This window comes from Phocoena sinus, chromosome 20 (assembly GCF_008692025.1).
Source record: "Phocoena sinus isolate mPhoSin1 chromosome 20, mPhoSin1.pri, whole genome shotgun sequence".
Taxonomy (NCBI): domain Eukaryota; kingdom Metazoa; phylum Chordata; class Mammalia; order Artiodactyla; family Phocoenidae; genus Phocoena; species Phocoena sinus.
Window position 1 is genome coordinate 32,381,021 of NC_045782.1, and position 14,163 is coordinate 32,395,183.

General features: G+C 39.0%; 1 protein-coding gene across 4 annotated transcripts in view; it reads right to left on the reverse strand.

Annotated features, from left to right (window-relative positions):
• Window positions 1-14,163, reverse strand: part of ACACA (acetyl-CoA carboxylase alpha) — a 234,806-nt gene that overhangs the window by 184,183 nt on the left and 36,460 nt on the right. For 3 of the 4 annotated variants that reach the window (XM_032617795.1, XM_032617792.1, XM_032617791.1), the window contains exons 4-5: window positions 3,171-3,303; window positions 1,720-1,858 (exon numbers count right to left, since the gene is read on the reverse strand). In XM_032617795.1, the coding sequence (XP_032473686.1) occupies window positions 1,720-1,858; window positions 3,171-3,303 (272 nt within the window). Of the gene's footprint in view, window positions 1-1,719; window positions 1,859-3,170; window positions 3,304-8,652; window positions 9,063-14,163 lie in introns of those variants that run through there. The other variant, XM_032617793.1, reaches the window with a different exon arrangement.

Consider the following 14,163-nt stretch of genomic DNA (forward strand, 5'->3'; position numbering starts at 1 on the left):
TACTATTTTGCCTTTGTTGATGGTGCTAACATGAAAAACAAGACCATCCTTGACAAATACTAGATCATGTCTTGTACTTTAACAAGCCACTTGCAGTTTCCAGAAACCACTATGTCACACCTTCAAACATTTGCATATACGTTCTTTCTGCCTGTAATACCTTTATCTTCCCCCTAATTGCTTCACTAACTCTTACTCATTCTTGCCTAGGTAAAACCCATTTCAGAAAGCTCTCTTTACCCTGTTAACCCCTCTTAACCCTTAACCCAAGAGCAGGGGCCAGAGTTACGATGGCTCATCTCTGTGTTCCACAGTACCCTGTGCATATTTCTATTATAGCACTTAACTCATTGTATTGAAATTATTTGTTTCCTAGAGCAAGATCATATCTTATTAAACTGTGGGTCTCCATGTTCATTGAGTGAATGAATACATGAATTAAAAGGAGCACCAAGGAGAAACAAGGAAAAAGAAATCATGCAAGGTACTTTACATTTATTATACACAATTTCATCATTACAACTATCCAGTAAAATAGACATGATTTTCCTTTCACATATACGAAACTGCAGCTGAGACGTGTTGAAGGGTCAATCTAAATGATTTCATTTAACATCTATTTTCCAATAAATTGGTGCCTTCTTCATTTCTAAAGATAATAACCCTTACTCCTTAGGAATAGTCTTAATATCATTGTCTCAATATAGAGAGTACATATAAAGACTAAAATAGCTTTAAAAGACAGCCCTTTAAAGAGCTAATGTTGGATTTCCCTGGTGGTGCAATGGTTAAGAATCCGCCTGCAAATGCGGGGGACATGGGTTTGAGCCCTGGTCCAGGAAGATCCCACGTGCCATGGAGCAAATAAGCCCATGTGCCACGACTACTGAGCCTGCGCTCTAGAGCCTGCGAGCCACAACTACTGAGCCCGCATGCCACAATTACTGAGCCCGCATGCCACAACTACTGAAGCCCACATGCCTAGAGCCTGTGCTCCACAACAAGAGAAGCCACCACAATGAGAAGCACACGCACCGCAATGAAGAGTAGCCCCTGCTCACTGCAACTAGAGAAAGCCCGCATGCAGCAACGAAGACCCAATGCAGCCAAAAATAAATAAATAACTTTTAAAAAATAAAATAAAATAAAGAGCTAATGTTATCTGTGGGTACTCTGTCTTAGAGATTATACTTTAGTGATAAAAAGTATGAAGAGGAAGGACTAGCCATGACCTCTCAGCTACACCAATAGTCTTTATCTGCCTCTCTCAGATGGAAAACCATCTAAGCAGAGAGAATATGCCAAAGAGCCTGCAGAGTGAAACCTATTTGGGTCCCAAGAGGTCTCCCCCTCCCAGGAGGAGGGGAAAAAACAATCTTAACCTTAAAATGCTCTAAAATTCAATGTAACTCATAAGGTAAATAGCATTTCCTTCCAAACGTTTCTACTGACACATGCTAAAGAATGTGGCTTAGCAAACAACACTGAAAACCGGTATCGACACTTTGGTTAAATTTCTACCTATTTTTACTTAGAACACAGGCGTCTACGTTGAGGTTAAATATAACACAATCCTTGTCTATGCCTACTATCGACACTTTTTAAAAGAGAAATCCTTGGGTTTGGGAATCCCCCTGAGTTAACATTCTTCTCCTTAAAGGCTGTGCCATTCAATGTTTTATGCTTGAGGATGATGCTTTCTTAATGTTCATAACTTACCTGCATTGGCTTTCAGGTCTTCAGGTGTGACCATGACAACAAATCGGATTGCACGTTCATTTCGAAACATCTCATAAGACCACCGGCGGATAGACCGCATGCATTTCACTGCTGCAATGCCATTGTTGGCAATGAGAACCTGGTAGAGTGGGAACATGGGAATTGGAGAGAGGTAGAATAGACAGGCAAAGACAGAGGAAAAGAGATGAAATCACTTGTGTAGATCTTCCTCTGAAAAGCCAGAGTTTCAACTAGGAATTTGTACTGTTGGTCTAGGCATTTAGGAACAACTCCCACATGATCAAGGGGTATTTTAAGATGTTAGCTAAGCAAATACTTCAATATGTGACAGCTAAAACTTACTCCTTTCTAACTTCATTTCTTGAAGGGAAAAATCAGTTACTCAAATCTTATGAGTTTGTGAATTATTCTACCATACCTACTTTTAGGGAATAGAAGAAACAAACGTCAGGGGGAAGATGGATATAAATAAGGCTGGAGGAAGATTCAACAGTGTAGTGTCATGCACTATTCTCTGTTGTAGTGAAACAAGGCACAGAGTCCTGAACATGTATAAGAATGCCTATACTAACCACCACCTCTCTCCAAAATGCTGAATCCAAATGCCTTAGAATTGTGCAGACCACCCCAGAAAGAACGGTCACAAGAAAAAGCGTAGAAGGATCAGTGATCCTGAGACTTCTCTGTTAAACAAACCTTTCACCTCCTTGCCTGTCTTGCAATCATCACCCTGAGGATAACATAGGTTGGGAGACACGTAATCTCTACTCATTGGAAGACTAACAGGAGTGCACCGCTAAAGCAACACTTTTAGGACAAAGAATATAGGTCCCCATCCTTTAATCTTTTAATCACTGCAAGCTATTTCAACCAAGTCATTCTCTCAGCTCCAATATGGTTTAGATAAAAGTGACACAGATTAACTCACAACATTTCAAAACACCTGTAATCTCTTTAAGTATTTCATGTGGTATATTCCCTCTAAACATCTCAAATTCCTGGCGGAACTCAGTAGGTTACACTGTATCAAATTTGTTGAAGCCTTCTGTTCTGGAACTCTCTCCGTTCCCTTAGCTCTAAACCCAGTGTTAGGACATGTTACCTCCTCACCACCACCCCACAAGCTAATCAATTTCTCATACCCTCTCAGATCAGTGCAACTCAACCCCATAAAAACCGCAAGATCTTTCTAAAAGCGCTTTATGGGTGCTGCCTCATCTTCTTACTTAGTTATGACTAAACTGTCAGTGGTAAATACATATTACAGAAAATAGTGAAATTATTTAATAGGATGCTAGGGAGGCAGAAAGGATAATTCTGCAGTCTCAGAAATTCAATTTAAATATCGGTTTTGAGCAAATCTAGACAACAAATCTAGGCATTAAATCTCATGTGCTTTTGAAAAAATAATTTAGCAGGTTATAACTTACCTTCTCAATCACTTTATTCCCACCAAAACGAGTAACAAATTCTGCTGGAGAGGCTACAGTGAAATCTCGCTGTGAGTCTATTTTCTTTCGGTCTCGACCTTGCTTTACTAGGTGCAAACCAGACATGCTGGACCTGTAAAAATAGAGAAATCATGAAAATCTACAGATAAGATTTCTTCACATCATCTATCTCCCCTGGAGACCTACTTTTCACTATCGGACTTATAAGAGCACTTCCAATTGCACCCTTGTGAAGACTGCATGGTAGCAGACCACATACTTTTTATAGAGAAGAGAGAAAAGAAAATGATCTTTGCTTGTGGAAATTTAAGAAAAAAAATAAGTGTTCCTGAATAATAAAAGACAATATTAAGGTTTACCAACAGATGCCATCATAAAGAGATAAGGCAAAGAACAGACTAAAATGAGATGGTATAAATAATAGACTCAGAGTGACTGTTAAAAGTTAAAAAAACAACCCACAACAGTTAGCAAACCTGTTTCTGGATTATGATTCTGACACACAGATGACCTTCACCTCTGTATCTCTAACCTCCATTTTTCTTATGAGCTGTAACTCCACATTTTTAACTGCCTACTAAATGTTTTACTTGGATATTCCATAGACGTTTCAAAATCAACAACTCCAAAAACAATTTATTTACAAGGCATTTACAAGGCAATTTATTTATAAACCATATTTCATTGATCTTAAGATAACACTTCTTTTTTTAGCTTTTTAAAATCTCTGAAATTGGTATGTATCTTACAACTGATGGTGTGCTTTATTTAACTGGCAGAATTTTTTTTCTCAGTGGTACATTCAATAATGGTGCCTCTAACAATCAATGGTGTTTTAGATTAGATAGTGGTGGAAACAGCACAGGCCTGCTTTAAATTCCAGATCTTCACCGAATAACTTAAACTTGCTAAGCTTCACTTTTCTCTTTGTAAATATGTATGGTATTCACTGTTCTAGGTTTTTAGCTATTGTCTCTCAGCTGCAAGCCCACCCTTTTATGCTCTGCTCTATGACAACAGGGCTTAACACCATGCAAACTTGTTTGATTCCGCCTATAGGAAGGCAGAAGGGTTTAAGAAAAAAAAAAAAGAGAGAGAAAGGGATTTTCTTCTTATTTTCCAGCTATTATCAGCATTGCTCCACAGGAAAACAGAGTTAATTCCAGTCTCTAGCATCTTTCAGCATTCAGGAATAGCCGTGATGTATTCCCTTAGAAGGACAAGGAGCAGTGGGTTGTGGCTCCTTGGCTGTCAGAGTACCAGCCCTGCCATGCTCACTCATCCTCTGGGCTACCCGGCCTGGGCCTATCAATCACCTGTCAGGCCAGGCCTCCTCCTCAGGGATCTGAGAACCAGCTACTCAAAGCTTACTCCCAGAGATCCAAGCACCAGCCCCTCTCCAAGCACCTTGGGCCCTCTCCAAGCTTGTAGGTTCTGGGAATACTACCTCTTCCCGAGGGGTGGTAGCTGCTTCCTGCAGATATTAACCTTGGGTTACCTCAGCATGTCTTTTTTGTTCTTTTATTCTTCTAACACCCAAGTAACCAATTTTCACAATTGAATGTCTTTTGTTTATAATACCTAATGCAGTTTCTCTTTCCCTGAATGGACCTTGACTCATAGCACTGATAGACCTTCTGAAAGGGTGTTTTGAGGACTAAATGAGATAATGGATATAGTAAATAAAATCCTTTATACACTATTTAACAGACAGCTGCTTTCTTCTATTTCTATTTTTTCTTCCTTTCTCCTACACTTTAACCTTGCACTCAAGTAATTTCTCTCTTCAAAATAAAAGAGTATGATTAAAACCTTCCCACAAAGAAATACCAGGTCCAGATGGTTTTATTTTTATTTTTTTTATTTATTTACTTACTTACTTATTTACTTATTTATTTATTTTTGGCTGCGTTGGGTCTTTGTTGCTGTGTGCAGGCTTTCTCTAGTTGCAGCGAACGGGGTTTACTCTGTTGGGGTGCGCAGGCTTCTCATTGTGGTGGCTTCTCTTGTTGCCGAGCATGGGCTCTAGGCCTGTGGGCTTCAGTAGCTGTGGCTCGAAGGCTCTAGAGCGCAGGCTCAGTAGTTGCGGTGCACGGGCTTAGTTGCTCCGCGGCATGTGGGATCTTCCCAGACCAGGGCTCGAACTCGTGTCTCCTGCATTGGCAGGTGGATTCTTAATCACTGCGCCACCAGGGAAGCCCCAGATGGTTTTAAAAGGCAAGTTCTACTGAACTTTCAAGAATCGTAGCCTATCAAACTTCCAGACAGTAGAAAAAGAAGTACAACTCCCCAGTTAGAGTAATACTGATACCAGTACCAGACAAAGATGTTACATGAAAGGGAAGTCCAGGGCCGCTTTACTCATGACCACAGTTGCAAAATTCCTAAAGACGATATTCTAAATAGGTGTTGGGTCAAGGATAGGCAAAATATTAGTTAAAAAGTAGGTTACTCCACAACCAACTTGAGTTTGTCCCAGGTAAGCAAGGATGGTTTAATTTTAGAAATGTAAATGTAAAACTGTTAGATTTCCTAGCAAGTGCAATAAAATAAAAAAATTAATAAGTACATTAGAGACCTGAGGGTTGCCAAGGAGGAAGTTAAATTATATTTATTTGTGAATGATGTAATTTACATAGAAAACAAAAGATTCCACAAATTATTAGAAATAATAGGAGGCCTTAGTCAAGTGTATAGATATATGATTAATATATAAGAAGCTCCCAAATATTATATAGAGATTATAAAATTAAAAACAGATCATAAAGGGCTTCCCTGGTGGCGCAGCGATTGAGAGTCCGCCTGCCGTTGTAGGGGACACGGGTTCGTGCCCCGGTCTGGGAATATCCCACATGTCGTGGAGTGGCTAGGCCCGTGAGCCATGGCCGATAAGCCTGCGTGTCCGGAGCCTGTGCTCCACAACGGGAGAGGCCACAACAGTGAGAGGCCCGTGTACCGCAAAAAAAACCAAAACAAAACAAAACAAAAAACAGATCATAAAGTTAAAAACTAAAATATACATAGTTTTAAGACATACATATAGACACAAAAAAAACTATGTAAACAGAGAAACAAAATAATGTGATGAACTTGTGATTAAGGGAAATGACTACCTGGGTGGGGAAAGCAGGGAGAAGGTTTATGGAGGAGAGACCATACGGTTAGAAAGATGTAGGTGATGGCCAAGGATCAACCTTTAAGTGGTGGGTTTTCAAATTCCTTTTTACACTATTTTTAAAATTACTAAATAAGTAACCAAATAAATAAAAAATAGTGGGTTACACATGGACAAATGAGTATGTCTTGAACCAAAAATTATGGTTATATAATTCTATACACTGAGATTAAACACACACACACACACACACACACACACACACACACACACACTCCCCAGAGATCAACTTTCAGTTTCTTAGGGTGAGAGAGACAGAGAAGATATAAACCTAGGATAAATAAGGAGATGCCTGAGTATAAGACAAAAAGGGAAGCAAAATCTTTATCGATAAAATTAAGGTGGGAAAGGGATTGTTCATACGTTTTAATCAATAGTTTAGAGATAACAAAGGAATGCCCTGAGGGTCACTTGTAATCAAAGAGGTGAGAAAAACAGAAATATACCTTACTTTTAATGATGGGATGAGGACTTCCCTGGTGGTACAGTGGTTAAGAATCCGCCTGCCAATGCAGGGGACACAAGTTCAATCCCTGGTCTGGGAAGATCCCACATGCTGCGGAGCAACTAAGCCTATGTGCCACAACTACTGAGCCTGTGCTCTAGAGCCTGTGAGCCACAACTACTGAGCCTGCGTGCCACAACTACTGAAGCTCACACGCCTAGAGCTCGTGCTCCACAACGAGAGAACCCACCGCAATGAGAAGCCCGCGCACCGCAACAAAGAGTAGCCCCCTCTCACTACAACGAGAGAAAGCCTGCGTGCAACAACAAAGACCCAATGCAGCCAAAAATAATTTTATTTTTAAAAAGATTAAAAAAAAGTAGATGGGATCCTTCATATAGCCATGTTCAGAAGTTAGGCACCATGCTAAAAACAAGAGGATCAAGTGGAAAGATAGAAAAGATCTCAAAATCTTTACCTCTCACCTAGCTGTTCTCAGGAAGCTACCAGAGAATGTTGTCTTCCCAAAAGATGAAATAAACCAAGATAAAGGAAGACAAGGAATGCAAGAAATAGAGGATCCAACACAGAAGAGAAGGGAATTCTTTACATGATTGTTCAAATTGGAGGACAGACTGCTCCAGGAGGGATGTCTCCTTGAAAAAAATGGACAGATCACCTATTGTATTTAACCAAGAAAAACAAAATAAAACTGTGTATGTGTGTGTAATTAATATATATATGTGTATGTGTATTCTGTTTGTATATGTTTGTTTTACATATATAAAATAATAAACCAAAGTTATATATATATTTATACATATATAAATCATTTTATTGTATATATATTAAAATATACAAAATATATAAGTATATATTATATATAAAACAATATATAATATGTATATGTAAAATATACCAGTTGTTTTTTACTTATTTGACTCTCAGTGGAAGATTTGCTTGGTTTATCCCCCAAAGGATGGAAGAGGTCAAGTAAAAAGGAAAAGGAAAGGATGACTGTTTTAAAGACACATTTTGCCAAATCAGTGTTTTTCATTTGTTTCTATATTTTCCAGGGTCTATTTAATTTTCAGGTAATTTTTATCAAAATAAAAACTCCAGTTTGCAAATACAAGCAAGCGACCCTTAATGACTGCCATCCAGCAAATCATTCAGGTCTTTTATGTCGACCCTCTGCTGGAGAGGCACAGACCTGCAAGAGTTCTGAAGAAGGCCTGACTCATTGCCTCTTCAGCGTGAGTTCTAACAGCAGGAAGAAGAAAGATTCGGGATAGGAGAGCTTGGCACTCTCAAAACCTCCAGTCTGGCTGCCTACTGTCACACGCCGGGACAATGACAGCAGCCACCTTTCCTGGTCCAAGAGACAGAGTCTAAAAAAGTTTTCTGCAAAACTACCTTCAACAGGATGCTACCTACCACACAGAATTGATATTTTCCTTCAAAATAGATGAAGAGACGTCACTCTTGAAAAACCAGCCAAGAACAGTGAGCAATTTTGGCACAGACTACGTGAGATTCCTTAACGAAAGACCAGCACACAGCAAGGTCTGTGCACGGGTGCTTGTTTTCAACGCAGTTACAATGTCACACATGGTCTCGGGTATCTTTGGTTCAAATTCTGAGTGTAAAATAAAGGTTTAGAAATCCAGGAGCAAATATGAGCGTTTTAATTCATTTCCTTAAAAAAAAAAAAAAAAAGTTTCCTATAGACACAAGAAAATCATCAAATCAGATTGCCCATAAATTCCAGGGCTTAGCTGTCAATGTCTTATTGTTTTTTAAAGGTATATATTGCCCAGATACGGCACTCTAAAACTTACCTTCGAAGCATGTAATATCTCATCTCCTTATTTTCCTCCGCAGAACCCTCCATATCAAGATGGCAAAGGAAGGGAGGCTTTTTCTTCAGATGTCGGCCTTGTAAACACAAGCCGGAGTTTGTCCTCCTGCTGCAGGTGCTTAAAACCCAGGAGGACAAGACATACTGTGCCTACTTCTTGGCCCTGCTTCAGTCAGAGTAGAGTATTCCTGATGGCCTCAAGCTACAGTCTTTTTGTGTACTTTGTCCCCAATTTCCATACTTCCCCTCCTGTTTGCATTTTCTCCCTACACTGGGCCCACACACAGAATTAGTTGATTTCCCAAGGGGACCGAGAGGAAAGGGGGAGAAATATAAAAGCTTGTATAACTAGAAAGTAGATCTCAGCAGCTCTGCCTTAGCCGCAGCAAACGTGTTTCAACAACAGTCACTTTCTTCTGACAGTCACCAGAGAAAAGCTCCACGGCCCCTCCAGGCTGCCAGGAGCACATGACAGGGAGGGCCCAGGGCAAAAAGAAGACAAAGTTTACAAGGACAACTATGCCAAGAAAGTAATGGGGTCAGGAAATCCAGAGGGAGGAGGACAGCACAGCCTAAGTAGGTAATTTCTGAGATCCAATCAAAACAAATAATACTGATTTTCAGACTCCAAGAGCGGGGAGAGCAGGTCAGGAGAGAAAGAAAGCCAGTCAAAAGGACGAAACATGCCACTACTGAGGAACTCTGAATAATGTGGGAGTCACAACTCTAATTCTCAGGCCACAGCAGTGGTGTCCACACACACACACACACACACACACACACACACACACACACACACACAGACACACCCACACCTTTTTAAAAAACAACAAAATCTAAGATTTTATTCACTAAAATTTGAGAATTAAGACTGGAGCTGGTACAAATGGGATAAGGAGAAGATGTGGATAAAATCCCTGAAAGGAAAAGGGGCCCAGAAAAATATTTTAGACACAGAGGTCTAATCCAGTTTAAGCAGGGAAGAAAAACCCTGCCTAAAAAACTACTGGGACACATCTATTGCTATGCAAGCAAATTTGCCACAGATAGACAAATCACTTAAATAAATAAATGGTGGCTGAATGTTATACAGTAACACAGTCCTGTTTTAGCTTTTAATTAAGTAGATATTGCTCAGGATATTGCTCCCTTGTAATGGCAGAAAAGACTGCAACAGCTAGAATCTACAGAATCACAATTTCCTGAGATAAGTCATTAGGAATGGTATAATCCACCAGAGTCATATCTAACCTGATTCATGCACCACAGAAAAATTCTTTCTCACCAAAATGTTGAATACAAATGGTTAATTCTTATCTAATGCCAACTATGCTGAGAACCTATTAACCTTCCAGGGAAACCCTCCAAAATAGAAGTACACAAATGACCTGGAACACAGATGAAAGATGAAAAATCAAATAGAAGATAAATTATTAAGACAAACCTTGATCTTAGGACATTCAGGTGACCCAAGGTGAAAAGACTCAATCAGGACACTCGCTCAATATGACTATTAGGCATAATAAAAAATGGAAGTCCTGGATTGGTTTCTGGCCTGTACCACTCTGCATCATTCCTTCCATGCTATGTTAACGTCTGATAAAGTCAGTCAAGTTTGCTTCCTCCTTTAAAGAAGCTGATGCAGAGGAGTCCTCCTATCTTTATGTCTCTTCAGGATAACATGTCTCAAAAAACAGAGCACTGAAGCCTTTGTTCAGAACAATTACAGTGACCACAGATGTAGAAGCAGCTCAATTTTACACACATCTAACTGCCAGATGTAGGCAGTTCCCAAAAGAGAATCACTCTCTGCCTTTGTTATATAAGTTCAACATTCAAAAAGCAAAGCATTGCATATAGAATAAAGCAGGCCATTTTGCACTTGATTATATCAGAAAATATACCAGAGTCACTCTCAGTAATCAAGTTTGTGCTTCCTTTTCACCAAAGGGATCTTTCTAAAACAACCAAACACTAACACAGCACACCCAGATCCAAAACAAAGCTAGTGTTTCTAATCTTTTATGGATGCTGCTCCCAATCCTCCTGTAATATTAGAACAAAAGAAAGAAAAAGCCACATTCATTCCTCCAAATTCAAAGCATCCTCATTTTAATCTAACATGAAAAGAGAGTGTCCAAAGTAGACACGTACCTGGCACAAAATCCAACTAGAAGCCCACACTGATCCCAACATTGTAACATGCCAAGCACCAAGGATGACGTAGCAGTTTATCCGGCAGACTGTGATGCATTAGCTAGCCTGACTGCAAGGCAGTCTGAGTTACACTGCAGCACGCACTGTGAGAAACTGTTTTACACTGGGGCTTTTCCAAACAAAGAAATCTTGAATCAAGGATGTACCTCTTTTGAAAATCAACTGACCATATATATAAATAGATTTAGCTGTGGACTCCTAATTGTGATTCACTGATCTATATGCCTATCCCTGTAACAACGCCACACAGCCTTGATAACTGTGGCTTTACAGTCAGTTTTTGAAATCAGGTAGTGTAAGTCTTCCAACTTTGCTTTCCTTTTCCGTAATTGTTTTGTCTATTCTAGGTCCTTTGGGTTTCCATGTAAATTTTAGGATGAGTTTGGCAAATTCTAGAAAGAAAAAACAAATCCTCCTAGGATTTTGACATGGACTGTGAATTTAAAGATCAATTTAGGGAAAATCACCATTTTGACAATATTGAGTTTTCCAATTCCCAAACATGGACTGTCTCTCCATTTATAGGCATACCTCATAGATATTGCAGGTTTGGTTCCACAATTCACCACCACAATAAAGTGAATATCGCAATAAAGCAAGTCACATGGATTTTTTGGTTTCCCAATGCATGGAAAAGTTAGGTTTACTCTATACTATAGTCTACTAAGTGTTCAATAATAACATTATGTCTACCAAAAAATGTACATACCTTAATTTTAAAAGATTTTATTGCTAAAAAATGCTAACCATCATCTGACAATGCAGGGTTGCCACAAACCTTCAATATGTAAAATGCAATTATCTGTGAAGTGCAATAAAGCGAGTGCAATAAAACAAGGTATGCCTGTATTTAGACTTTAAGTTTCTTCAATTTCTCTCAGCAATGTAATATAATTTATTTTTATTTTTATTTTTTGGCTGTGTTGGGTCTTAGTTGCAGTGCACAGCCTTTTTGCTTCATTGCAGTGTGCAGGCTTCTCTCTAGTTGTGGCACGTGGGCTCTGTAGTTGCGGCGCCCAGGCTTAGTTGCCCCGTGGCATGTGGGATCTTAGTTCCCCGACCAGGGATCGAACCAGCATCTGCTGCATTACAAGACAGATTCTTAACCACTGGACCACGAGGGAAGTCCCAGTAATATAATTTCTAATGGACAAGTCTTATACTTTTTTTGGTTGAATTTATTCCTAAGCATTTTATTATTTTCATTGCCATAGTGAATAAAACTATTTTAATTTAATTTTTTGCTTGTTCATTGCTAGCTAGTATGCAGAAATACAACTAATTTTTGTATATGGATCCTGTAGCCTGTGACCTTGCTAATCTCATTTTAAAATCCTTAACAACTTTATTGAGACATAATTCACATACCATATATTTCAGCCATTTAAAGTATATAATTCAATGGTTTTTATTATATTCACATGGCTGTGAACCATCATCACAATCAATTTTAGAACATTTTCATTACCCCCAAAAGAAACCCTGTACTCAGTAGCAGGCACTCCCTATTTCCCCCAAACCCCTCCCCAGTCCTAGGCAATGACTAATCTACTTTCTGTCTTTATAGATTTGCCTATTCTAGATATTTCATATAAATGGAATGATATCATATGTGGCTTCTTTCACTTAGCATAATGTTTTCAATGTTGTAGCATGTATCCATACTTCATTTCTCTTTATGGCCAAATAATTTTCCACTGTATGGCCATACCACATTTTGTTTATCCATTTATCAGTTGATGGATACTGGGTTATTTCCACTTTATAGTTATTATGAATAATGTTGCTATGGACATTCATGTACAAGTTTTTATGCGAACATATGCTTTCATTTCTTATGGGTATGTAACTAGGAATGGAATTGTTGGAACATATGGTAAATATTTAGTTTTATAAGAAATTTCCAAATTATTTTCCAGACTGGCTGTATCATTTACATTCCCACCAACTATGTACAAGTTTTCCAATTACTCCACATTCTTGCAAACATTTGGTGTTGTCACTAGTTTTTATTTTAGGCACTCTGACAGTTGTATAGTAATACTTACTGTCTTAATTTGCACTTCCCTAATAGCTAGTGATTTTAAACATCTCTTCACATCTTTATTTGCCATCTGTATATCCTCTTTGGTGACATTTGCTTCTTTTAAATTTCTCTCTCCTTACTGAAAATATTATTTATTGATTCATTGTTGTCATACTTTTAAAAAATTCTTTAAACATGCTTTCTTTTGGTTCGTTGAATACATTTATGATACCTGATTTGAAGACTTTGTCTGCTAATCCAGCATCTAGACACTCAGAGACAGTCTATATTGACTTTTTTCCTAAATATGGGCTAACTTTCCTATTTCTTTTCACGTCTCATGATTCTTTTGTTGAAAACTTAACATATTAAACAATTTATTGTATCAACTCTGGATTCTGATTTCTTTTACCCATGAAGATTGTTGTTGTTACTAATGCTTGCTTGTTTGTTTTTCTTTCTTGGCTTAATAATTTGCCTGGGCTAAATCTGTGAAATCTCTCTCCCCCAAAGTGTACAATCACTGATGCCTCAGCTCAATTTCTTCTTATCATGTGCTTTTATGTTTCAACCTCCTTCCTAAGGTGTTACCTCTATGTCTGCAAAACTTAAATGTCAGCCAGTGATTAGGCAGGGGTTATACCCAAACACCTGAGGCCAGTAAGGCTTTTGTACTCCGTTTATGTGTCTGTGTGTAAGGCAGGGTACCACATTCAAAGGTCAGGACATTTTCAAGTATGTCCTGGCTTTAACTTTCTGCTGAGCCCTGTCATGTCCACTCTGTGCAGGCACGCAGGCTCAACCAGCAATATGCTCACCCCAACCACAAACACACCTCATGCTAGTAGAGTGGTTGGCCCACCTCTCTCATCCCCTGCCAGATGGTCACTTCTACTGACAATGCCACTGGGGAGCATGGGCATCATCCACTACCCAAAAGGAGTATGCTCCCTTCAACTGCAGCATCAAAAACTCCAGCCCTTATGGCATACCCACAGTGGCAAAACCTCCATGCCAACCAAGCTGAGGGAAGGGAATGGGAAAAGTCCTGACAAGAACACCACAGACTCCTACTGTTCTTATTGAATTTCAGCAGTTTTTCAAATATAAACTTCTCTCAGACTGTTGTATGTCTTATAGTTGATTTTAAGGCTGAAATGGTTTTGTCAAGCTTCGTAGCTGCTTTTTGGGATTAAGGATTTGTTCATCTCCTCACTAAGTTATAGCTGGAAGTCCTGCCTGTTTTAT